The sequence below is a fragment of the Bufo gargarizans genome, chromosome 7 (genome assembly GCF_014858855.1).
Source record: "Bufo gargarizans isolate SCDJY-AF-19 chromosome 7, ASM1485885v1, whole genome shotgun sequence".
Classification (NCBI taxonomy): domain Eukaryota; kingdom Metazoa; phylum Chordata; class Amphibia; order Anura; family Bufonidae; genus Bufo; species Bufo gargarizans.
In genome coordinates this window covers 39,758,476-39,786,031 of record NC_058086.1, presented here as the reverse complement: position 1 = coordinate 39,786,031, position 27,556 = coordinate 39,758,476, and the positions used below count along the sequence as shown (strand labels likewise).

Below are 27,556 nucleotides of genomic sequence, written 5' to 3'. Positions count from 1 at the left end.
CATCAAGACGGATTGGGCCAGAGCGGTCACGTGCTCGGCGCGGTCACGTGGTGCTATTGCGCTGGAACGTCCTTGCTTACAGTGGTCGATAGATAACGGAGGCTTCGGTCATGTCTTCTCTCAGGGTGACCAGGGTAAGCGGGGAGGGGACCGGGGACCACGTCACCCCACGAGGCCTGTGCGACCCCGGTGCCTTGTGGCGACGCAGAGATTTATGACCTCTGATCTCACCCTTTAAAAAAATGGTAGTCGTTGTAGAACTATAAGTCCCAGCATAACGCGCTTGCCAGTCTGTGCTGACACAGTGTCTGTCGGGTTAATGACTTAATGACACGTGGGTCTGCAAACTGCTGCTAATCGTATCATCTTTTATATTTCTGATGTAAATGATTGTGACGAGCTCTGCTTGCTGTCAGCGAATGGGAATCCTCGTGTTTACATCCATAGAAGCAATAGACCCATGAGCTGCACCGATACATTATAGCAGATGGTCAGGACGGGGGTGAGATTTTTATGGGAACCGACGCACAGAGCGGCCAATGGCTGCACCGACTTCTGGAAAGACTTCTACTGGTAGTGCCCATCTGGACCTTAAAGGGGTCCGTCCGTCCCCCCAGTAACCCCACATGCCCGCTGGCATACTGCGGCCGGACCAGGGGTTGTCAGCTCCTAAGCCTGACAACTTCAGGATAAAGCGCCTCCTTACCGCTGCTGTATGTAGCTGATTGTTTAGCCCCTTCAGCAGCGAGAGGTATGTTGTTAGGGTTTCTAGATCTCTGCTTGCTGTCAGTGACCAGGGAAACACTCATGTGTACAACCTGCCCTTCTTGAAGGTCCTGTAAGCTCATGACCTGGGGGGAGGGGAAGTGTTTAGTCAATGACCAGAGGAGTGTGTGCTGGGGTAAAGCATGGATGAGGGGCTTCTGAGCCCGGACCCCCTCCTCTAGAATGTCTATATAGATGGGGAATGGGCAATATGTGTATAGTTTGTGGTTCTGCGATGTTTTTGACATTTTTTGCACGTGGCTCTGCGGTGCGGATTTCCATGGGGACAATCAGTCCTTGAACTGGGACTCTTTAGGCTACTTTCACACTTGCGGCAGAGTGATCCGGCAAAACGTATGCCAACTGATGGCATTTGTAAGGGCTCCTTCACACTTGCGGCAGGACGGATCCGGCAGGCTGGTCTCCCTGTCGGATCCGTCCTTCCGCTGTTTTGCCGCTCCGTCCCCATTGACTATAATGGGGACAGGGGCTGAGCTCCGGCGCAGCACAGCGAAAGCCGCCGGACTAAAAAGTCGGACATGCAGGACTTTTTAGTCCGGCGGCTTTCGCCGTGCACCACGGTGCTGCACCGGAGCTTAGCCCCCGTCCCCATTATAGTCAATGGGGACGGAGCGGCGAAACAGCGGAAGGACGGATCCGACAGGGAGACCAGCCTGCCGGATCCGTCCTGCCGCAAGTGTGAAGGAGCCCTAAGACCGTTAAGATTCCTGATCAGTCAGAAAATGCATTGAAATGTCGGATCCATCTCTCCGATGTCCTACTGCAAAACAGATCTGGCCTTTTTTTTTTACCTTTTTTTTTCGGTTTGCGCATGCGCGGACCGGAAGGACAGATCCGGCATTCAGGCAAGTCTTATCTCCGTCCTGAACAGTCAAAAAGACTGAACTGAAGACGTCCTGAACGGATTACTCTCCATTGAGAATGCAGGGGGATAAAACTGATCAGTTCTTTTCCGGTATAGAGCCCCTAGGACGGAACTTGGTGCCGGAAAAGAAAAACGCTAGTGTGAAAGTGCCCTTATGTGCAGCCGCTTTAGGACAGACAGTCCCAGCCAGTTAATCCAGTCTTTTATTGCTCGTGGAATAATCCGGGTCAGGTCTTGTTTCTAGAGCAAAGGTTAGATAACGCAGCAACAAAGTCTGCTCCCTGCGCCCCTCCGCTGAGAGATCGCATTACCGCTGCTCCCTGCTGATAATGTAGTTGGGGAGCTCCCAATGAAATCACAGCATTCTCCTTAATTTTAGTGCAATTATTTATTTTTACCTTATTGTTATTTTTTTTACTTACCATTTAGTTTAATCAGTAAACGACAAGACAAATGCTATAAAATATAAGAAACGAAACCTAATTCAGTGCAGATTCTGAGCAGCGATCTGTCCTCTCCCCTGACGTGTCACAGTAAATACTGGTGATGGACACTTGTGGGGGACCTACTAAAAGGAATGACGCAAAGGAATGCCCATAGAGAATAATGGAAATGTAATATTTGAATTGGAGACAAAACCATTTGACATATCTAATAAATATTTAGCAGGCTTACTCTCCAAAATCGGTGGGATTATTTTAAATTAAGATTAAAGGGAACCTGTCACCAGGATTTTGTGTATAGAGCTGAGGACATGGGTTGCTAGATGGCCGCTAGCACATCTGCAATATCCAGTCCCCATAGCTCTGTGTGCTTTTATTGTGTAAAAAAACTGATTTGAAACATATGCAAATTAACCTGAGACGAGTCCTGTACGTGAGATTAGTCAGGGACAGGACTCATCTCAGGGTAATTTGCATATGTATCCAATCGTTTTTTTTACACAATAAAAGCACACAGAGCTATGGGGACTGGGTATTGTGGATATGCTAGCAGCCATCTAGCAGCCCATGTCCTCAACTCTATACACAAAATCCCGGTGACAGGTTCCCTTTAAGTGGGATTATCATTGGTTTCTATGGAATGACTAGAGGAACGACAGAATGGAATGCCTACAGACTATAATGGGAAGTAAACTCTGAGCTCATTTGCAGGTAAATCTGTGTTATGTAGGACATTAACATGATAATCCCACTTAATCTCAATTTTAAATAATCCCACTGAACTTGAAGAGTAAGCCTGCTACAAATTTATTTGATATGTTGAATGGTTCAGGCACCAAGTCACGTTTTACTTCCCATTATAGCCTATGGGCATTCCATCACCTTTGCATTCTATAGAAAATGGTTATAATCCAAAGTAATCTTCATTTTACAATATGCTGCTCTACCCAGGGAACACTTGCGGTAGAGGTTAATGTCCTACATAACACAGATTAAGCTGCAAATGAGCTCAGAGTTTACTTCCCATTATAGTCTATGGGCATTCCTTTCTGTCATTCCTTTTAGGAGGTCCCCACTTGTGGAGCCTTTGCCCCTAAACAGTCTAAACAGATATTTTCCGTTCAGAGCTGTCAGTCTCAGATTGTAGGGATGCACCTCTCTGTCAAGGAAAATGGTATAACCCAGTTGTCAATTTTTGTATAAATTTCCAGGAGGAATAATAGAGGAACGGCCACCATAGAATTATAAGAAAAGCTGCTCTAGAATTAATTTTTGAAGAATACCAGAATTTACTACGATGTGTCAGGAGAGGTGACCGGTCCCGGGCTGCCTGATGCGTGAGATTCTTTTGGGGTCGGCCGGTTCCCTTTAGGCCGCAGAGCGATGTAAGGCGCACCCGTCACTTGTCTGCAGAGATCTTGTAGGCGGAATCCATATTCATGAGCCCACATGCTGACAAGTTAGGAGACGTGCCCACGTAATAGCTCCCCGGGACTTTCAGGTCACATCCGCACATTATAGGCGGCAGAACTGATGGGGTTTTTTGGCGAGTAGTGGGTGCAGGGGTGGACCGGCATGTCCTGGCTCCCCTGCCTAATTACCAGTCACTTTACAAGGCACCGTATGTAATGATGACCTCAAAATCCCAGCATAGCGGCTCCTGGGGTGGTTGTAGGTCTGTGGTAATTTGTTGCAATATTGTCAGAAATTGTGCACTATAGGGCGGTATATACACCCCACATCTCTGGCTTTCTCGCAGCAAGTCCTTGATAACTGCGTCTACAGCTTCTGTGTCCCGGTGCCATGTTGGCATACAGGCTGTGGACCCTCTACTTCTACGACCACTAGACCCCCCCCCCCCATCATGTGTATCGCTGAAATGCGTTGAACGGCAAGTGAGGCATGTGCACCGCCGCTCCATTCATCTCTATGGCAGGAATAGCCCAGCGCTTTTACTCCGCTATCTCCACCAGTCTCATAGAGATGAATGCATGCTCATCCCGCTGCTTCATTCGTTTCTGCTTGTGTATTTACCTCTTTGTGTAGCCTGGGGACGGTTGCAGCAGACCCACAGCTGTGAAAAGTATTCTTTCAGTTTGTCTGCTACTGGATCTAAACTGATGCTCCCATTCTGACAACAAGCAGAGCTACTGAGTGTTAGAAAGTTGTAGAACTTCTTGTTACAAATGCTGATTCCTGTATTTCTCGTCAAAAGCAAACATTTTTATAATGCAGCCCTGGGGCGACCTGCTGATTACCCCGGGTCACGGTGCCCCTGCCACACAACTGATAACCCCGGGTCCTGCTCCTGGTGCCCCTGCCACACAACTGATTACCCCTGGTCCTGGTCCTTCTGACATACAGCTGATTACCCCGGGTCCTGGTCCCCCTGACATACAGCTGATTACCCCGGGTCCTGGTCCTTCTGACATACAGCTGATTACCCCGGGTCCTGCTCCTGGTGCCCCTGCCACACAACTGATTACCCCTGGTCCCCCTGACATACAGCTGATTACCCCGGGTCCTGGTCCCCCTGACATACAGCTGATTACCCCGGGTCCTGGTCCCCCTGACATACAGCTGATTACCCCGGGTCCTGGTCCCCCTGACGTACAGCTGATTACCCCGGGTCCTGGTCCCCCTGACGTACAGCTGATTACCCCGGGTCCCGCTCCTGGTCCTTCTGACATACAGCTGATTACCCCAGGTCCCGCTCCTGGTCCTTCTGACATACAGCTGATTACCCCGGGTCCCGCTCCTGGTCCTTCTGACATACAGCTGATTACCCCGGGTCCCGCTCCTGGTCCTTCTGACGTACAGCTGATTACCCCGGGTCCCGCTCCTGGTCCCCCTGACGTACAGCTGATTACCCCGGGTCCCGCTCCTGGTCCTTCTGACATACAGCTGATTACCCCGGGTCCCGCTCCTGGTCCTTCTGACATACAGCTGATTACCCCGGGTCCCGCTCCTGGTCCCCCTGCCATACAGCTGATTACCCCGGGTCCCGCTCCTGGTCCCCCTGCCATACAGCTGATTACCCCGGGTCCCGCTCCTGGTCCCCCTGACGTACAGCTGATTACCCCGGGTCTCGCTCCTGGTCCCCCTGCCATACAGCTGATTACCCCGGGTCCTGCTCCTGGTCCCCCTGACGTACAGCTGATTACCCCGGGTCCCGCTCCTGGTCCTTCTGACATACAGCTGATTACCCCGGGTCCCGCTCCTGGTCCTTCTGACATACAGCTGATTACCCCGGGTCCCGCTCCTGGTCCCCCTGCCATACAGCTGATTACCCCGGGTCCCGCTCCTGGTCCCCCTGCCATACAGCTGATTACCCCGGGTCCCGCTCCTGGTCCCCCTGCCATACAGCTGATTACCCCGGGTCCCGCTCCTGGTCCCCCTGCCGTACAGCTGATTACCCCGGGTCCTGCTCCTGGTCCCCCTGACGTACAGCTGATTACCCCGGGTCTCGCTCCTGGTCCCCCTGACGTACAGCTGATTTTGCTTGAGGAAGCGGCTGGCGCCACCACAGGGGCATTGTAGGTTTACATGGCAGCCACTCATGAAGAGCAGCTCACCGTTCTGACTCACTGAGTGGGGGCCCCGAGCAGGATGATGCGGGGTCCAACATCTTCCTCTCAGACGGTGACATTCACCACGTCCTCCATGTGTGATTTGGTCTTGCATGGCTCATGTTGAGGTTTCATTCCTTTCAGGTGCTGCAGCACATTGCCAAGAGCGGCTGGAGAGCCCAGTCCACGGCGCCCCAGGCGGCCAGCGCCAGCGCCTCTTCCCACCCAGGCTTCAGCTTTGGTAAGTGTCAGCTATCCTCCTGCAATCAGCTGCTGATCAGCACATGATTTGGCAATCTCGCTATAAGGTGAAGACGGGCATTATTTGTGTTCACGGAACAGGTTCTACAAGGAAACTGGATCCTGATTAATATATATACATTACAGCAAAGGTGGGGGGGGGGGGTATTCTTTTTAGAAGAGCTTCTGTCTCGAGTACTGTCCTCATCCTGCCTGCCCTGTGGGTATAGGGAGTAGCATCAGCTTCATCACATAAAAACTGGTTGGAAAACCCAGGGCATTTTGGGGTTCCTCAGAGTACGGCCTTAATAATCTGCAAATCAGGGGGAGACATCGCCACCAACAGACTTCTACGTGGCAAATGCCTGAGGCTGCACTACTGAGATCCAAATGATAAGACGCTCCCTTCAGATTTCCATCAGGTGCTGTACTGTCGTGGTGGAGGCCTTCCGTACTTTCAGATCACCATCCACATGGTAGCCCATTCTCAACCTACTGAAGGTCTCCATGACAGTACTGCACCCGAATGAAATCGGAAGGGAGCATCTCATCATCTGGATCTCAGTAGTGCAGCCTCAGGCATTTGCCCCGTAGGAGTCTGTGGGTGGCGCGTTGTCTCCCCATGATTTGCAGATTAGGCTCATGAGGCCTTACTCTGAGGAATCCCCAAAAGTCCAGGGGTTTCAAACCAGTGATGAACTGATATCTGAGGGTCGGCTGCTCTGTGATTGGTGTCTGTGTCCTGGGCATGAACGGAGTCTGTATTTTCTCCATGGGTTTTCCTCCCACATCCCAAAAAACATACTGATAGGTTAACTTGCATTGAGATTTTGAGCTCCAGGGACAGCGATTGCTTTGTACAGCACTGCAGACTATGTCAGCGCTATATAAAGGATTGGACTGATACGGTAATAAATACACATAAGTCATCTGTTACTATATTACGTAGACGTGACTAGTGATGCGCCATATTTGGGTCTTATAAGCGATTTTGGACCAAATGGAACCGGTTTCCATCTTTCTTTCGCTCCATCTGTACAGAGCTCAGCGAGCAGCAGAAGGAGTTTCAGGCCACCGCTCGGAAATTTGCAAGAGAAGAAATTATCCCTGTCGCCAGCCAGTATGACAAGTCCGGGGAGGTGAGCGGGGTGGCGGTCCGCGCCTGCTGTATAAACCGCAATGTAATTGAATAGTCCGTAACGAACCTCTCCTGTTCTTAGTATCCTGTTCCCCTCATTAAAAGAGCCTGGGAGCTGGGGCTGATGAACGGACACATCCCCGAGCACTGCGGTAAGCATGCGCCTGAAGGCCTGGATGTAATTAGGGTGAGGGCTTCTCCTGGTCAGAGCCGGCCGTGAGGGGAAAGCTCGCCGGTAGATTTCCCACTTTTCTGCAACATTGTCGTAATGTGGATTTTGCTGCTGATTTTACCATATACATTGTGCAGCACACAGCGGGTCAATTTTTACACCGCACTTTTTGATTTCTCAGCTTCTGTGAGATTTCTTAATCTCCTTTACTTTTCTGATGGTGTAAAATGCTGCAGATCTGCTACATGCAAATCCACAGAGTAGCCATCCTTTGTGGATGCTCCTAAAGGCTACGGGCACCTTCTGGGCAATTTTTTATGATTGCAATTTAATCATTTTGGGCTCAATTGGTCTTTTTTTCATTTTTTTTTTTATACAGTGGTTAAAATCAGAATATCACTTCTCAGTCCCATCAGCTGACAGCTTATGTGAAGCTTATCTCTGACCTCATAAACATGTAGCTAAAGTCTTTATGAAGTCAGGAGATCAGAGCTAAGGCTTCACATGAGCCTTCAGATGATGGGACTGAGAAGTGTTACTCTGCAGACTGACTGATTTTTAACCCTCTAAAAAAGGCTGAAAATTTTTTGTAAAGACTAATTGAAAAAATTATTTTTTAGCGCGTAATGAGTATAATGCAATCATAAATAAATTTAAAAAAAGTTTCCCCGAAGGTGTCTATAGCCTTTAATAGGATTATCTGGGTTTTACTTACTGATTACTTCTCATTAGGCCTCATGCACACGACCGTTGTTCTGGTCCGCATCTGGGCCGCAGTTTTTGCGGCTTGAGTGCGGACCCATTCACTTCAATGGGGCCGCAAAGGATGCGGAAAGCACTCCGTGTGCTGTCCGCATCCGTGGCTCCGTTCCGTAGCCCCGCAAAAAAATATAACATGTCCTATTCTTGTCCGTTTTGCGGACAATAATAGGCATGTCTACAATGGGCTTCAGTTTTTTTTTTTTTGCGGTCTGCAAATTGCGTATCCACAAAACACGGAACGGTCCTGTGCATGAGGCCTTAGTCTCAGTGAATGGGAGCAGCGTTGCGGTAAACTACTACATAGCGTACGGCACTGTCTAGTTCTGAGCTACTAGAGAACAGTTGATCGGCGGAGGAGGACCCTCCTAAGGATATGTTAGGTCATCAATAAGTAAAACCCGGAGACCCTCCTTAAGTGAATTTGGATGCATGACATAAGAAGTCTTCATCGTGTAGCTGCCTATATGGTATGTGACTCCTTTGTGCTTAGCAGTGCGCTGTTTATCTGCAGGAGGCCTGAACCTTGGTATCTTTGACACGTGTCTGATTACGGAGGAGATTGCTTATGGCTGCACTGGTATTCAGACAGCTATAGAGGCCAATTCCCTGGGGGTAAGTATATGCAGAATAGTGAGTGCGGCTCTGGAATATAATACAGGATATAACTTAAGGGTATATTAGAAGGGCAGATTTTCTGCCCAATAATCGCTAACGAATGTTCCTATGAACGCTCATTAGCGATCATCTGTCAATCGAATACTGCCTTTCCAACACTGAAGGCATGCTGAAAGATCTGGGTTTGCCGGCGGCAGATCGTTATGTGTAATCACGATCACCCGCCGTCACACCGCAGTCCTGCATGAGGATGAGCGATGGCATATCGATTGCTTGTCTCCATACTGCGGAGGAGATCGCTGCATGTAATAGCAGCGTTGTCTTCTGCTAGCTATCTGGCGACTGCCGGGAGTGCTTCCGTTCCGAAAATCGTTTGCAGCATCCGGGTGTCTAATAGGAGCAGAACAGGATAAGTAATGTAATGTATGTACACAGTGACTCCACCAGCAGAATAGTGAGTGCAGCTCTGGAGTATAATACAGGATGTAACTCAGGATCAGTACAGGATAAGTAATGTATGTACACAGTGACTGCACCAGCAGAATAGTGAGTGCAGCTCTGGAGTATAATACAGGATGTAACTAAATGATTTTCCTATTTCATGACGTAAAGTCATAGTTTTATTAAAGACACGGAGGCGAGTATTGCTATCTCCTTCTTTACTGAACCACCAATAGCAGCAAAGAGAAAAAATTTACATACAAGGAACCATAGCAACCAAGGTCCCTCCCCACTGGCCCCTATAATAGGCCGCTCTTCCTCTGTAACTTCCTCTTTCTTTGACACTCTGGTGCTGACATCCCGAACATCCCAACGATAACTCCAAACTGTAACTGGAACGGAAAGTCCAACGCCCATGAAGCGCAATCAACTAGCCAACCTGGCTGAACTCGTAGAACACATCCACCGGTAATACGGCATCTTGTCACGAAAAGACTTCATCCTGGAAAATAAAACAGACCATAGGCCTAGGTGAAACAAACATATCAGGACAGAACGTCCGGACGCCATTTACGCCACTGACTCAACAGGCGACAAGGGACAGAAAACAATAAGAATTGTAATAAATAACATGCTATACAATGGCAATGACAGAACATTAGGACAATAAAACCTAAATACAACAACATAAAAAGATCAATAATACCTAGAGGCAATGATACACGACCCCTGTAATAAAAAACCCCAAGGGAGGGAATAGGGTGGGCAATACTCGCCTCCGTGTCTTTAATAAAACTATGACTTTACGTCATGAAATAGGAAAATCATTTAGTTTTACAGCAAGACACGGAGGCTTCGTATTGCAAGTTCAAAGCCCGTCTATGAGTGAAGAAAACAAATTAGGTGGAGGACGAAAATAGAACTCCCTGAACGTTGTAACATTGGACCAATCAGCCAGACGCATAACATCCTCCAATCTGGCTCCCGAAACTGCCAAGGCGGTGGCAGAGGCCCCGCGCGCAGAATGGGCCGTGAAGACAGAAACGTCAACCCCCGCTAACGACATGACCCATTTAAGCCAACGTGCTAGCGTAGGGCTAGAAACCGGTCCAAAAGGATGACGCAGAGAAATGAACAACTGAGGACTGGCCGGCGACCGATGCGCCAGAGTCCTGGACTCATATTCCTTAAGGCACGCCACGGGACATAAGACCGGAGAAGAAGGAAAACTGGGGTAGGACACGAAACGGATGCTCGTCTTGGTGCGACGCGAGATGTTAAAGGTAACCCCATCCGGGGTAAAGGAACGTGCATCATGATCAAGCGCCCTCACATCCGAGACCCTCTTGCAGGAAATAAGGCAAAATAACGCCAACAACTTCGCCGACAACTGCCTAAGTGTGAGGTCAGAGTTCCCGGGCCAAGAGGCCAAGAAGGAAAGGACCAGGGAGACGTCCCAAGTAATGGAAAAACGAGGCCGTGGGGGACGAGACAAGCGAGCCCCCCGTAAGAGGCGGGACACCGAAGGATGCTGGCCAGCCGCGACGCCCTCGAAGCCCGCGTGGGTAGAAGAAATAGCGGACCTAAAAAGGTTGATGGTCCGATATGCCTTCCCCGCCTCAAAGAGAGAGGTGAGAAATTCCAGCAAGTGGCCTACAGGAGCCGAAACGGGATCCAAGTCCCGTTCCACGCACCAGTTAGCCCAAGTTCTCCAGGCCGCCCGGTACGATTTTCTGGTGCTGGGGGCCCATGCACTGTCCAATAGCTGTCGAGTTGCTGCCGAAACTCCCTCGAACGATCCAGGTGTCCGGAGATCCGGCACGCCAGCAGCCGCAAGGACCCGTCCAGAAGAAGGGGGTGTTGTAGACCCAGAGGGCTGCGGGATAGATCCGACCGGGTCGGGAGAAGCACCGGAATCTCCACTAGAATCCTCAGCAACGAAGGGAACCAGACCTGAGACCCCCAGAACGGGACCACCAGAACCAGGTCCGCCTGATGACGAATCACCTGCAAGAGCGTCCTCGGAATCATCGAGAACGGAGGAAACGCGTACAGGCGGGACACCGACCAATCTTGAAGAAACGCGTCCACCGCCAATGCCTCGGGATCCGGACGCCAGCTGAAGAACCTGGCGAGTTGCCTGTTCAGACGAGATGCGAACAGATCGATAGACATCGGACCCCACAACTCCGAAATTGCAGAGAAGACCCGAGGATCCAACTGCCAATCGCTGCCGTCCGACAGGTAACGCGAATTCCAATCCGCCTGGACGTTGTTCCGCCTGCACCATAATGTCCCTGGAGAGGCAAAAGGACCAAAAATCTTTGGCCAAACGAGCCAAAGTTGCTGAGCGGGTACCCCCCAAACGGTTGACATACTGGACTGCTGATATATTGTCCATCCGTAGCTTGATGCACGCGTTGGCGATCCCGTTGGAGAAACTCCGCACCGCAAAAGATCCCGCAAGGAGTTCCAAGGCATTGATGTGCAAGAGGGACTCCTCGGCCGACCAGGGGCCCCCCGTGGAAACGCCATTGCAGTGGGCACCCCAACCCTGGAGGCTGGCATCTGATTCTATTGTCAACTCCGGCAAGAACCCGAAGATCGCCCTGCCGTTCCACGCCTCCAGATTGGCAATCCACCAACGCAACTCCTCTCGGGCCTCCGCGTCCAGAAGCACCGCGTCCGCAAAAGAAGCACCGGTCCGAAGATGGGCGATCTTCAGTCGTTGGAGCGCCCGGTAATGTAACGGGGCTGGAAACACCGCCTGAATGGACGAGGCCAAAAGCCCGATGATGCGGGCCAGGTGGCGTAATGAGAGATGGGGCAAGAGGAGCGCATGTCTCAATTCCTTGCGGATCGTCCGCAACTTCGCCGTCGGGAGACTGAGGGACTCCGAGAGCGAGTCCACCGTGAATCCTAAGAACTCCATCCTCTGAGCCGGGATGAGGCAGGACTTCTCTACGTTGAGTAGGAATCCGAGATCCAACAGCAAATCCGATGTCCACTGGAGATGTTCCAGTAATCCCACCCTGGATTCGTGCATCAGGAGGATGTCGTCCAGGTAAATGATGAGGCGGACGCCCCGAGTCCTCAACCAGGACACGACCGGACGCAGCAACTTGGTGAAGCACCAAGGAGCTGACGACAGACCGAATGGCAGACAAGTGAACCTCCATATCTCGCCATTCCACCTGAACTGGAGCAAGTCCCTGGAACAATTGGCCACTGGGACCGTCAGGTAAGCATCCTTCAGGTCGAGCTTTACCATCCAGTCCCCAGGCACTAGCAAATCCCGTAGAAGATGGATCCCCTCCATCTTGAAATGACGGTAGCGAACTACCGCATTCAGCGCGCGAAGATTGATGACTGGCCTCATCTGCCCGCCTTTCTTCTGAACGAGAAATATATTGCTGATCACAGCCCCCTGCGCAGGGGACGCCCGTTCTATCGCCCGCTTCTGTCTGAGGGAGCGCAGCTCCGCGTCCACCAGGGCGCAATCTGGGCGCGACAGGGGGACAAACGGGGGGGAGGGGACCAGGCAGGGAGACCCCGTGAGCTCTATGTGAAACCCCCTGACCGTGGTCAGCACCCACGGATCTGAGGTGATGAGACTCCAAGCTTGAGAAAAGAGTCGGAGTCGGCCCCCTACACAAGGTACCATAGAACCCCCGATCAATGGAAGACTTACCCAAGGGTCTGCGATGGCTGGGGTTGCCCCGGAAGGAGCGAGAACGCCACTGCTGTCCTCTGGATGCGAAGAAGGGAGACGGATTACGTTGGTCCTGGAAAGGTGGCCTTTGTCCACCGGCGCCTCTGTTCGCTCCGCGGGCCTGGAAACTAGCACGGCCGGACAGGCGGCCCCTACCACTGCCGGCCCGATGAGAGACCCGTCCGTGAAACACCCTGCGCATCGAACTTTGGGCCTTGTCAAGCGCCGTAAAGGTGCCGACAAAACGGCTCATGTCCTTAATGAAGGACTCGCCGAAAAGGAGGCCCTGTGCTTCCTTTCCCGCCTCAGTGAGCGCCAAGTTAGCTAACTTAGGGTCTATCTTGAATAGGATAGACTTGCGCCTCTCAACCGCCACTGATGTATTGGCGTTACCAGTAAGGCAAATGGCCCTCTGAGCCCAGCCACGCAATTCCTCGTGGTCTATTGGGGATCCCTCACTCCTAGCTGATTCGGCCATCTCCAAGATCTTGGTCAGTGGACCGAGGACATCTAGAATCTTGTCCTGGCAGCTGCGGAGCGCTGAATCCAGTCCCTTTTTAGAGTTCCAGCCAGTTTTGGCTAGAAATTGAGCCATCTTGGGATCCACTATTGGGGTCTCGCACACCTTATTAGGAACCAATGGCCTGGGACACTCAGCCCTGAGTTTGTTGCGTGATTCGCGGGAAAGCGAGTGACGCACCCAGTGCTCCAAATAGGCCCCTACATGAGGGGAGGGGAGCCATTCCGCCGAACGCGGGTGGTGTAAAGATTCAGGGTCGAACATAGGTTCCCCTGCGTCATCCAGAACCGTCACAGAGTGGGAAGCGGTACAAGGGGACACCACATCCCTGGCAGAGGAGGTAGCTGCAACGGCAGCCGAGGGGCCCTGAACTGGGGGGGTGACATCCTCCTCCGCCTCATAATCCATATCCGCAAATGCCTCCTCGTCTGAAGCTCTGTCAGAGCCAGACAATTCCGGAGATTGCGCTCTAGCGCTTTTCCATGTCCGCGCCCGTTCTGCCCGGCGGGAATGGGCCCTCTTCCGTGAACTAAGCACGGTCTCTGGGGTGGCAATATGCGCACCAGTCAAAACCTCCTCTGTAATAGGAGAGTCGTTTGAGGTAGGCTGCGGTGTGGCAATGGGGTCCTGCAAAGGTACATTGGAAGGTGGGACGGACAGGGCCTGGGTAATGGTCTGAGAAAGGATGGATGACATGGAGCCCATGGCTGCCATGATCGCATCCGACACTGATCGCTGCAGGGCCAGCGCCTGAGCATCCACATGAGAGGAGCCGGATCCCTCAGGGGGGGAGGGGGGCCTAACAGCAGTCTGAGGGGAAGTGGGTACCGACATACCTGCAATCTGGCCTAGCTAAAGTGCTAACCGGAAGAATAGGACACTCACTGACTAAGGGAGAGGTGCCTGGGAGAAGCGCTGGGTGTTAGCTGGCAGAGGGAGCAGGAGCCGCCGACCGAGCTGAATGCCGCTGTAGCTCCGCCCCCTAAAAGCCCGCGAATCGCGGCCGCCAACCACAAGATGGCCGCCGAGATCTCGCGAGATCTCGCTGCCCCACTGCTCAGGAAGCGCCAGGAACGATGCCGCAGCTAGAAGGGACGGAGGAATGCGCCCACCAGATGCCGGGACCTAAGTGACAAAACGGTAGGACCATACAAGCGCAAACCCACTGGCTGGGGTAGCGAAACCTCCCTGGGATAGGGGAGAAGGGAATGAAGGGGGGGGAAGACGCGGGGAAGCGGCACCAGAAGCAATTCAGCGCGGTGATAAGCGCAAGGCAAACTAAACTACCCGCCCCAGCAATAGGCAGAACGCATAAGGCAAAGTAAGCGCTGCGAGCAAGCAGGGTTAGTCACCCTGGGGTAGACAGCGCAAAAGACACCAAACATCAATGACAAAAGCATAGAAGAAGATGTACTTAACTTGGTGGCAGCAGCAAAGAAAGAGGAAGTTACAGAGGAAGAGCGGCCTATTATAGGGGCCAGTGGGGAGGGACCTTGGTTGCTATGGTTCCTTGTATGTAAATTTTTTCTCTTTGCTGCTATTGGTGGTTCAGTAAAGAAGGAGAAAGCAATACGAAGCCTCCGTGTCTTGCTGTAAAACTCAGGATCAGTACAGGATAAGTAATGTAATGTATGTACACAGTGACTGCACCAGCAGAATAGTGAGTGCAGCTCTGGAGTATAATACAGGATGTAACTCAGGATCAGTACAGGATAAGTAATGTATGTATATAGTAATTTGTTTTTTTATATGGATTAGTTCTATGCATAAGTGTGCGGTCAACGTGTTCTGTCTTCATACACGTTCACACGGTGTGCAGTCTGACATTCAGCATAAACCATTCCTGTCTTCCAAATAAGGCTAAATGCACACGATCAGGATTGCGTGCGGAAAATCCGCACCGTAGGTCATGTACATTGTATTCTATGAGAATTTGAAATTCTCAATGCACATGATGCAGATTTTTTCTGCACGGATTTTGACCTGCGGTGCGGATTTTAAAATCCGCAGCATGTCAATTTATTTTATTTTTCCTGACCAGATTTTCTTCATTCACTTAGTAAAATCCGCACCGAATCCGCACCAATTAATGCGGATTGACCGCACAGATTTGCCCGCGAACACCTGTGGATTTCAGTGTGGATTCTCCGCACATGAATCCCGAACGTTTGCATGTATCCTTAGAGCCGCAATACGGCCATGGGGGCACACAGTCGTGTGCATGTAGGCTAACAGCGTATTTATTTTATTTTTTCCCATAGCAAATGCCAGTGATCATTGCAGGCAATGAGGCCCAGCAGAAGAAGTACCTGGGAAGAATGACGGAGGAGCCCCTGATGTGTGTAAGGGATATCTTATAAACTGGATGTGCTGAGTGTCTGCTTTTCCCAAACCTTCCATGTCTGTATGTGGGATCTTGGATAATCCGGCAGCTGGTATGTTTCACTGCAGGCTTTTGGCTAATCTTTCATGTCTTTCTTTCCATGCTCCCTAGGCTTACTGCGTCACCGAGCCCGGAGCCGGCTCAGATGTGGCCGGCCTGAAGACGAGAGCAGAGAAGAAGGGCAATGAGTACATCATTAATGGGCAGAAAATGTGGATCACCAACGGGGGCAAAGCTAACTGGTAATGTGCCACCACGTCTCTGGCATTTAGTGATCATACATTCTCTGCTCTGCCTAAAACTATTGGCAAATTATCGGTGGCTACCCCTAGATGGTGGCAGTGGCCTTGGAGCTATGCAAACCAGAGTCAGAAGGTGCAGCCGCTGAATGATAGGTGCTATGCATGGCATGTGGCTGAAGCAAATTTGGGATATGGAGTCCTCTGTGACCCATATGAGCTTGAGCAGAGAGTTGCTGCAAAAGGCGCCCGGATAAAATGTGATAAAAAAAAGTCACACACTCCAAAATGGTATCAATAAAAACTACCGATTGTTCCGCAAAAAATGAGCCCCTAAACAGCTCAGTAGACATAAGTATAAAAAAGTTATGGGGGTCAGAATATGGTGATGTAAAAAAAAAATATATATATATATTTTATCAAAGTTTAAATTTATTTTTACACTATTTAGACAAAAAAAACCACACATAATGGGGTATCGTTGTAATCGTACTGACCCAGAGAATAAATTAGGGCATGGGTCAGTTTTGCCGTAAACGAAACGCTGTGGGAACAAAACCCGTAAAACGGTGGAGGAATTTCCTTTTTTCCCCCTAATTCAACCCCATTTAGAATTTTTTTTTTACCGCTTCCTACTACATTTTATGCCATAATTAATGGCGGCATTAGAAAGTACAACCTGTCCCGCGAAAAATAAGCCCTCATACAACTATGTGACTGGAAATATAAAAAAGTTATGGCTCAAGGAAAATAGGGAAGAAAAATGAAAACTAAAAAAAAAAAACTCTGGTAGCCTAAGAGTTAAACATATGACACAAACCCATCCAGCATTTCCATTATTTGTTGTTCGGCTTATCTAACAGAAATAAATAGTGGTGATGTGAACATAGCCTGAGAGCAGGGGATTTATGCAGGGGCCGTTACTGGTCTAAATAACATCAGGCTAAAAAGTCTAGTCCAACAAGGGGCTATGCTGGTTTATTTCAATGGGGCTCCGTCCAGTGTTATAATATCCGCCGATCTACAGGGGGTTGTAGAAGCTTGACCTTCGGTGATCATTTTCAGGGCTTTTCTCCTCTGTACAGTTATTGCATATTGATAGTATATAAATGTCTGATAGGAGTGGGTTCCAGAGGTACAACCCGCTGCTGTCTCAAGAACAGGGCCTCCCACCATGAACTCTGAGCAAACTGCGCGTGTGCAGCTTTCTCCATTCACTGCCATGGGACTTGAGAAAATAGCTGAGCATTGTGGCTTGACTAATCTTGGAAGTTCGATAGCAATGAATAGAGAAGACGTTGCACGTGTTTGACATGCTATCCATTTACAGTAGGGCGCCATTCTTGAGATAGGAGTGGGTCCCACCTTTGGACGTATTTGTGGCATATCCTATCGCTGTATCATAACTGTCAGGATGGGAATATTCCTTTAAGCTTGCCATATACAGTAGGTGAATGTTGGCTGCTGATTTCCAGCACGTGTGTGTATAGACTTGGAAGCAATAACTGGAACTCAATTAAAGGAGTTGTTCGGGTTCAGAGCTGATCCTGGACATATTCCCTTCTTCCCCTACTCAGCCCCTCTGACATGAGCATCAGAGTATTTTCTGCTCCGATGCTCTCCCTTGCCCTGCGCTGTATAGAGCAGGGCATAGGCTTTTTCTGCAGATCCGGTGGCGTACCGGGTCTCTGCTAGGCAGAGGCTTCTGCCTAGCAGTGTTTCCGGTGACGTCACTGGCACTAATGGACGGGCTTTAGTGCTGCCCTAGCCTGTAAAACAGCTAGGGCAGTGCTAATGTCCGCCCACTAGTGCGGGTGACGTCACCGGCAGAACTGCTAGTTGGACGACTCTGCCTAGCAATGTGAAAAGGTAAAGAAACAGCCTTTGCCCTGTGCTATATAAGGCAAGGGAGAGCTTCTCAGAGGGGCTGCCTGGGTGAAACAGTGGATATGTCTGGTTTCAGCTCTGAACGCGAACAACCCCAATTGCATTTTAAAATCCGGCAGCGGAGTGTTTACCTTGTCCTGTGTGCTGCCAGATCCCTATTGATTACAGTGGGATCCGGACACTTTTACAGCATAAATGTACGGCTTTCGTTTAGACAAAAAGTTGAACATGCACAACTTTTTGTCAGGCCAAAAGCCAGCATTTATGCCAGAAAGGGAACAGAACCCATTCTAGTTACTGGGGAACCGGCTATTCCGGATGCGGTGAACCCCGCCCTGCCTGATTTAAGAAGGCAAGATGTGAAGCTAGCCCAACCAGTTTCTCTGTATATTATATAGGTACTTTCTTTTGGCTCGCACTAATCCTGACCCCAAGGCACCAACGGGAAAAGCTTTCACGGGGTTTATTGTGGATGCAGATAGCCCTGGAGTACAAGTTGGGAGAAAGGTGAGGACTTTATTCTTATCAACATTTTGCTCTCCTATGAAATGTGGATTAATCGCCGACTCAAATACATGTCATTATTTCCAGGAGCTGAACATGGGGCAGCGCTGCTCGGACACCAGGGGGATAGTGTTTGAAGATGTCCGGGTTCCCGCAGAAAATGTCCTACTTGCTGAAGGAGCCGGTTTCAAGATTGCCATGGGGGCGTTCGATAAGACCCGACCACCGGTAAGACGATCCATCGGCGGGAAGTAACTCGGCGCTCTGTGAACCGTGCACCTTGGCTGATCTGTAATTTGTTGTAGGTGGCAGCCGGTGCCGTCGGTTTAGGTCAGAGAGCGCTGGACGAAGCTACAAAGTACTCTCTGGAGAGGAAGACATTTGGAAAGGTCCTTGCTGAGGTAATTGAAAGTCCATATTCAGCTTTTAGCCACAGAGGCCCCTGTCTAGGGGTGGCCCAGCACCAGAGTTTAATCTCTAGGCCGAGCTTTTCCACGCAGCTGTATTTCCGGGCAGAGGTCGCGATAACGCCTGTACAAGCGTCAGACTCCCTGGAAAAAGGGCGCGCTGTGGATGGCACAGGCAGCGATGCCTCAAACAACCAATAGCAAAGCTTTGTACAGCACGGAGCTTTGTTATCGGTTTGGCGGTCTGCCGGAGCGATACCGTGCCCTGCAGCAGAGGAAGCTGGCGGGCGCTGCAAGGAGGAGGGGCTAGCTCCCGGACGTTGCTATAGTATGGAACGTGGGGCGCTGTGCCTGAGGACCCCAGCTAACATGGCAGCAGTGGAGCTGAAGACTACACAATCAAGATGGACGTGCAGAGCAAGGTGGCAGCAGCAACAGCATGCAATGTATTGATGTGTGTGATGTATGTAGTGCAGTGTGTGGTCGCCACGCGCTGCAGCACGTACACCACGCGCTGCAGCATGTATGTCACACAGATGTATGTAGTGCAGTGTGTAGGCAATGCAGGCAGGCTATTATAGCCAAGTGGTAAAGTTCAGAGAAGATCCAGTATATTGGACTAGACTTTTTGGCCTGATGTTATTTAGACCAGTAACGGCCCCTGCATAAATCCCCTGCTCTCAGGCTATGTTCACATCACCACTATTTATTTCTGTTAGATAAGCCGAACAACAAATAATGGAAATGCTGGATCAGGCACGTAAGGGTGGGTTTGTGTCATATGTTCAACTCTTAGGCTACCGGAGGTTTTTTTTTTTCATTTTTCATCCCTATTTTCCTTGAGCCATAACTTTTTTATATTACCGGTCACATAGTTGTATGAGGGCTTATTTTTCACGGGACAGGTTGTACTTTCTAATGCCGCCATTAATTATGGCATAAAATGTAGTAGGAAGCGGTAAAAAAAATTCTAAATGGGGTGGAATTAGGGGGAAAAAAGGAAATTCCTCCACCGTTTTACGGGTTTTTGTTCCCACAGCGTTTCGTTTACGGCAAAACTGACCCATGCCCTAATTTATTCTCTGGGTCAGTACGATTACAACGATACCCCATTATGTGTGGGTTTTTTATGTCTAAATAGTGTAAAAATAAATTTTAACTTATTTTTTACATCACCATATTCTGACCCCCATAACTTTTTTATACTTATGTCTACTGAGCTGTTTAGGGGCTCATTTTTTGCGGAACAATCGGTAGTTTTTATTGATACCATTTTGGAATGTGCGTGACTTTTTTTATCACATTTTATTACATTTTTTGGGGGTAAGAGAAGCAATGAAAAAATGGCAAATTGGCCATTTGCTGTATTAGAAATTTTTTTAAATATTTTAATCGTATGGGCGTTTTCGGTCGCGATGATACCCATGATGTTTACATTTATTGTTATTTAGATATTTATTTTTTAATTATACAGAAAGGGGGGTTATTTAAACTTTTTAATATTTTAATTTTTTAACATTTTTTATTTATTTTATTTTTGTGATTTTGAAGCTCGTATATAAGCCTATACATTTTTGATTTTGTTCTCAGGAATTTTTAGAATGACATTTTAAAGGCAACCTAACAGCGGCAAAACCCATCTCAAACCGCCAGCAGTACCTTCAAGTAGCCGGCAGTGAGTTTCAAATGATTATTTTTTTACTGCATTCTGGTGAGGCAGAAGTATGAAAAACAATCTTTTATCCTCTGTCCGCGCTATTTTGCAGTCAGGCTTGAAGTCAAGGTAACCGCGCCCCCTTCCCTGTGACTGACAGCTGGCTACTTGAAGGTACTGCCGGTGGTTTGGGGTGGGTTTTGCCGCTGACAGGATCCCTTTTAACTAGAAGTTGCTAATTTCTTATCCTGGCCTGCCATCTGGTGGCCAAAACAAGAATTGCAGCATGAATACTATCAGCCTCGTAAGCAAGGCTGAAAGTATTCAGCGCAACTAACGATGCCCACATTGGCCGCACGGTTTTTTGTGCATTTAGATGCCGTGATCTCGCTTGATCAAGGCATCTAATTACCAGGATCGGCATTATTGCCAGTCACGGTAATTAGCCACAGGTCTCTGCTGTATGAAACAGCAGAGACCTGCCAGCCATGGCACGTGCGAGCGGGCGCCATGTTTACACATCTCTCCAGCGCCGTACATATACGCCGCTGGTAGCAAAGGGGTTAATGTACACATTGAATGTTACATTGTGTGTCAGGACGGATCCGTCTTGCTCCGCACCACATCGCGGACAGAAACGCTGCGTGCAGCGTTTTTCTGTCCGTGATGGGAGCGCAGTGGAACGGAAAGCATTCTGGTGCATTCCATTTCGTTCAGTTTAGTTTCGTCCCCATTAGGGCTGCAGCTAACGATTATTTGAATAATCGATTAGTTGCCGATTAATTTCTACGATTAATCGATTAATCGGGAAAAACGACAAAATTACAAAACAGAGGTTTATATGATCTTACTTGAAAAATTATGTTCAAAGGCCATATTAAAACAAATTGTGGACGACACTTATGGGGGATCTGTGGACGACACTTATGGGGGATCTGTGGACGACACTTATGGGGGATCTGTGGACGACACTTATGGGGGATCTGTGGACGACACTTATGGGGGATCTGTGGACGACACTTATGGGGGATCTGTGGACGACACTTATGGGGGGATCTGTGGACGACACTTATGGGGGATCTGTGGACGACACTTATGGGGGATCTGTGGACGACACTTATGGGGGATCTGTGGACGACACTTATGGGGGATCTGTGGACGACACTTATGGGGGATCTGTGGACGACACTTATGGGGGATCTGTGGACGACACTTATGGGGGGATCTGTGGACGACACTTATGGGGGATCTGTGGACGACACTTATGGGGGATCTGTGGACGACACTTATGGGGGATCTGTGGACGACACTTATGGGGGATCTGTGGACGACATTTATGGGGGGATCTGTGGACGACATTTATGGGGGGATCTGTGGACGACACTTATGGGGGGGATCTGTGGACGACACTTATGGGGGGGATCTGTGGACGACACTTATGGGGGGGATCTGTGGACGACACTTATGGGGGGATCTGTGGACGACACTTATGGGGGATCTGTGGACGACACTTATGGGGGATCTGTGGACGACACTTATGGGGGATCTGTGGACGACACTTATGGGGGGATCTGTGGACGACACTTATGGGGGGATCTGTGGACGACACTTATGGGGGGATCTGTGGACGACACTTATGGGGGGATCTGTGGACGGCGTTTATGGGGGATCTGTGGACGACACTATTATGGGGGATCTGTGGACGGCGTTTATGGGGGATCTGTGGACGGCGTTTATGGGGGATCTGTGGACGGCGTTTATGGGGGATCTGTGGACGGCGTTTATGGGGGATCTGTGGACGGCGTTTATGGGGGATCTGTGGACGGCGTTTATGGGGGATCTGTGGACGGCGTTTATGGGGGATCTGTGGACGGCGTTTATGGGGGATCTGTGGACGACACTTATGGGGGATCTGTGGACGACACTATTATGGGGGATCTGTGGACGGCGTAGTTATGGAGAGGGGGATATGTGCACTGTTATGGGCATAACAGTGCACAGATCCCTTTCCTCATAACAGTGCACAGACCCCCCTTCCCATAGCAGTGCCATACACAGACCCCCCCTCCTCCCCATAGCAGTGCTATACACAGATCCTCCCCCCTCCCCATAGCAGTGCTATACACAGACCCCCCTTCCCCCTAACAGCCCCGGCGCTTGCATCTTTATTTTACCTTTTTACAATGACGCTCCCGCTCCTGTAACAGCCAGGCAGAGCGGACGGCGGCGTAACGTCACTCAATCACGTGACGCGCCTGCTCCGCCCACTTCATGAATGAAGGAGGCGGAGCAGGCGCGTCACGTGATTGAGTGACGTTACGCCGCCGTCCGCTCTGCCTGGCTGTTACAGGAGCGGGAGCGTCATTGTAAAAAGGTAAAATAAAGATGCAGCGCCCGCCCGCCCGCCCGCCCGAATAGCAACGAATCGGCGATTATTCGATAACTGGATTCGTCGACAACGAATCCAGTTATCGAATATAATCGATTACATCGATTAATCGTTGCAGCCCTAGTCCCCATTGACAATGAATGGGGAGAAAACTGAAGTGTTTTCTTCCGCTATTGAGATCCTACGATCGATCTCGATAGCGGAATTGAAAACGCTAGTGTGAAAGTAGCCTAAATGCATGACAAAAACGTGATTGTGAACCTGGCCAAACTGACAGGGAAGACGCTGAGCAGAGTCCACTGACTATGATGGAGTCCATTCAGTTTTCATGACGCTGGGTTCAGACCTGAGCGTACTGAACGTACGCTCTGTATGCGCGATTGTGTACGGGCATTTACAATCGCGCATACAGAGACAAGCGAAAACCCATTGTCGCGTGTTCCGACAAGACGCCCCAAAGAGGCTCCTGTACTTCTTGGGGCGTCGGGCGTTTTACAGCACGTTCATACGCGCTGTAAAACGCTCAACAGGCAAGAACCAATGATTCCCTATGGGAATGGTTCTCACCAGAGCGTTTTACAGCGTGTTGGAACGCGCTGTAAAACGCTCAGGTCTGAACCCAGCCTTAGGAATCCTGTCTTTTTTACCAGACAAAAAAGTCCTGCAAACGAGGCATTTTTAAATCTGGTCTTTTTGACAAAATTTGCATCAGAGGCTCCAAACGCAGACGTGAACAAGTGTAGGCCTATGTGTTATGTATTTGAATTACCGCAAGGTCCGCCACTTTAGTTCTCCTCCTCGGGTAAAAATACTCCTCAAAAATGGTAAGAGGAGTATTTTTTTTACTCTTCTGGAAAAAATGTAGTGCGACCTCTGCTTCTGGGTAATGCAGCTTCAGGCGAGGAGGACGGGGTTTGGTTTCGACAACCACCGCTCATCTCTAAGTATGTGAAGCAACAGTTATCGGTACTGAAGGTCGAGAACCTGAAATTTTATTTGGAAGAAAATAGATTCTGGTAGAGCAGCTCCCCACTACTGAAGTGAATGGGACTGCGTGCGGTATCGCATGCGACCAGTGGACCTTTTTTTTTTTTTTTTTTTTTTTTTTTTTTTTGACCCTTTTTAAAGGGGGTTATCTGGGAATTACTATTGATGAGGGCCCTACTCCTGGGAGCCCGACCGATCAGCAGCCTCTTCCTAGGCTATGTGATGTCGCCGTTTGTCGGTCACATGGTCTCGTGCAGTGATAGGCAAACTGCGGCTCTCCAGCTGTTGCAGAACTACAACTCCCAGCATGCAAAGACTGCCTACAGCAGGGCATGGTGGGAGTTGTAGTTAGGCAAACTGTGGCCCTCTAGCTGTTGCAAATCACTGGTCTAGTGGCAGCTCGGCCTCATTCAGGTCAATGGGGCTGAGCGGCAATACCAAGCACAGCTGATATATGGTGTGCGGTGCCGTGCTTGGAAAGCTGTCGGGATCCCACAGCGGCTCCCTGAAACAGCTGATTGCCGGGAATAGGACCGCCACTGATGTGATGATGATGACCAATCCTTATCTTTACCTGGATAACCCCTTTTAATCATCATTTATGGAACTCTACATTTATGTTTGTCCAGCATCAAGCCGTGTCTTTCTTACTGGCTGAGATGGCCATGAAGGTGGAACTTGCCCGCATGGCATATCAGAGGGCAGCTTGGGAGGTGGACTCGGGCAGAAGGAACACGTACTACGCCTCCATCGCCAAGGCATTTGCCGGAGACATTGCCAATCAGGTGGCTTCAGACGCTGTTCAGATATTTGGAGGAAACGGATTTAACAGTGATTATCCTGTGGAAAAGCTCATGAGAGATGCTAAAATCTACCAGGTAAGAGGAACCGGTCAGCATGGACATGTAGTGTGACTGACATCTGCAGCGTGTGCTCAGTGTGAGCGACTATAGATGTGATCCAGTGTCACACTGGTTTTATTAGGTAATGGGACCGGCTAGGTGACGAATTGTCAGATATTGTGGATAATTGGAAGGTCCTGGGAAAAGTTTGCGAAGAGCAATCAAAAGAAAATGTCAAGGGTGTTGTCTCAGCCAGAAACGGTGTCACAGAGTTTAAAGGGGTATTAATATTGAGTGGCAGGTGTCCTACACATGGGACCCCGCCGATCAGCTCCGTGAGCGCAGCAGCCTCTTCCTAAGCTAGTGACGTCACGTGGCCTAGACACGGCTCGGTTCCATTGAAGTCCCGAGAGACTTCTGTGAATAACTTCGGACATGGATTTTTGAACTTGAAAACCATTTCAAAACAGGAATCTGAAATCGGCTACGGTACCAGCTGGTACCTCGATACCAAAGTGGACTTCGGATCCAAGTTTTAAAATGGTTTTCAGGTTTTAAAAGTTTTAAGTCCCTCGAGATTTCGGTGATAACGATTTTCCCTCGCCGGAACACAAACATTTTGAATCTCTGTACAGCATTCAAAGGAAGTTTTGAGCGAGTCAACTTTGTATCTTAGATCAGAAGCTCGATTCGCTCAACACTAGTTATCATTATTCATTCCTGGATAACCCCTTTAAATCCACAGCATGTCCATTTATGCTGCAAATTTCATGGTTTAAAATACACTGGATAAATCCACTGCAAAATCCATGACACATCTGCTCAGAGTAACTGGACCCTATGGTTCTTACCCCTTGAAGAAGCCTTGACGAGCCACACACTTCCCTGGCCGTTCCATCAAATGCATGAACATGCTGGATTCACAGAACAGCACATACAGGGGGTTCCCGACACCCCTTCTCCCATTTTGTCCATAAGACATAACAGGGCATATGTACTGGGGTGTTGAGGTGAGGGCATCCCCTTATACAAATCACAAGAGGTTTGATTCATGAAGATAACCAGTACGATCACCATATACTTCCCAAATAATATGGAGCATTCACATAATACTGCCATATACAGCACACATACCACAGAATGGCCCCCAGATCATACGTAGTACCCAATTAATACTCTTAAATATGCCTCTAAAGGAGCCTATGAGTTGGTGCGGTTTGGCTGCACATGAATGAGACCTCTCCAATTTGTTTGTGCCTTCAGAATGGATATGTTCTTTGTACCTGGATGGGAGACTATAATAAATGTCGCATCATATAACAATACAAACATGGCCTGGTTAGCCTGAGCAGTCCTTACTTCCAGACCTGTGAAGGATCGGTGTGTCTGAGCTCTGAATCTAGTCTTGCTGCTTTCCCCATTCAGTTGTGAAAAATCCTGGCTCAAAATCGGTCCGTGTGAATGTACCCTTACATCACCCACAGCTATACGTCAGCTGTATTCTGCAACGTATGTCTCCAGAGCTTGCACTGTAGCATACGTCTGCCATTGGCCGCAGTGTTTAAAGGGGTATTGTGGTTATTAAAGGGGTTATCCAATTTCAACAAACCCCCCTCACCGGTAGAATACTTACCCCGCTCCTGGTCCCCGCACCACCGCTGCTCCCTGCACACAGCTGAAAACATTTAGTGTCGAGGGGGAGGGGAGCCAATGGCAGGTGGGGACAGGACTCTGTCTCTAGGGGATCACTATTACAGTGTTTTCCCAACCAGTGTGCCTCCAGCTGTTACAAAACTACAACTCCCAGCATGCCTGCACAGCCAAAGGCTGTCCGGGCATGCTGGGAGTTGTTTTGGAGCTGGAGGCACACTGGTTGGGAAACACTGCACTATTAGATCAGTGGTGGGGGTCCCAGCGGTAGGACCCCCAATCATGAGAACAGGTACCCAATATCCCCTGGAGTGCCGTGAAAAGAATGGAGTGGCTTGTTTGGCATCTGCACTGCCTTTCAATTCATCCCTATGGGAGTTCCAGAGATAGGAGAGTACAGCTCTCGACTATTCACAGATGCTCACATGCCCAACTTGCTGCTCCGTTCATTTCTGGGTACCTGGTGTACTAGTATTAAAGGGGTTGCTAGGATATGCCCCCATTGTCTTATAGGTGTGGGTCCCACCGCTGAGCCCTGCAAGTGAAGGAGGGCGCACTGTGCATGCGCAGCCGCCCTCCATTCATTTTCTATGGGGCCGACGGACATAGCCGAGCGCTGACTCGGCTATGTCCGTCGGCCCCATAGAAATGAGCGGGGGCTGTGCATGCGCGGTATGCTCCCATTCACTTCTACAGGGAGCCGGCTTGGTGGTGGCTGGACTGGAGTCCTCCAGCCACCACCTTGTGTGTGGTTCCTTTCTTGATATAGGTGCGGGTCTCAGCGGTGGGACCCACACCTATAAGACAATTGTCCATGATTAAACAACCCCTTTAATACTAGTACACCAGGTACCCAGAAATGAACGGAGCAGCAAGTTGGGCATGTGAGCTGCCGCTCCTAGCGATATGCCCCCATTGTATGTGATGAGACAAGCCCTTTAAGATCCCACATATCTAATATTTATATTTTTTCTCTCTTCCAGATCTATGAGGGCACAGCCCAGATCCAAAGGCTCATCATTGCTCGGGAACATTTTAATAGGTTCAAGCAATGAAGAATTGGTGGCCCCCCGTTAGCTGCTGTGGACTGTTTTACCTCCTTCACCTCCGGCCTTAATGACGAGCTTGGTTTCTGCAGGAGTGTTTAGCACGAAATTGTATAATTTTATATCACATTTGACTATATGAATGGCTGCAAATAGACATTTTGATTGTATCTATCCTTTTTTTTTTTTTTTTTTTTTATGAGCTGTCATATTCTACGACTGTAGTGGCATCAGAGCTGCAGGTGAAAAGGCAATATTAATCCAACCAGAAAATTGTTAAAGTAAACTAAACCACTTAAAACTGA

At 49.5% G+C, this 27,556-nt stretch overlaps 1 protein-coding gene across 1 annotated transcript; it reads left to right on the top strand.

Moving 5' to 3' along the window:
- On the top strand, nt 1–27,556 carry ACADM (acyl-CoA dehydrogenase medium chain). The gene is made up of 12 exons (XM_044300835.1): nt 1–134; nt 5,808–5,904; nt 6,945–7,042; nt 7,124–7,193; nt 8,487–8,587; nt 15,525–15,605; nt 15,758–15,888; nt 18,171–18,279; nt 18,364–18,504; nt 18,582–18,677; nt 24,343–24,591; nt 27,189–27,556. The coding sequence occupies exons 1-12, from the start codon at nt 111–113 to the stop codon at nt 27,258–27,260; spliced, it is 1,269 nt and encodes a 422-aa protein (XP_044156770.1). The 5' UTR covers nt 1–110; the 3' UTR covers nt 27,261–27,556.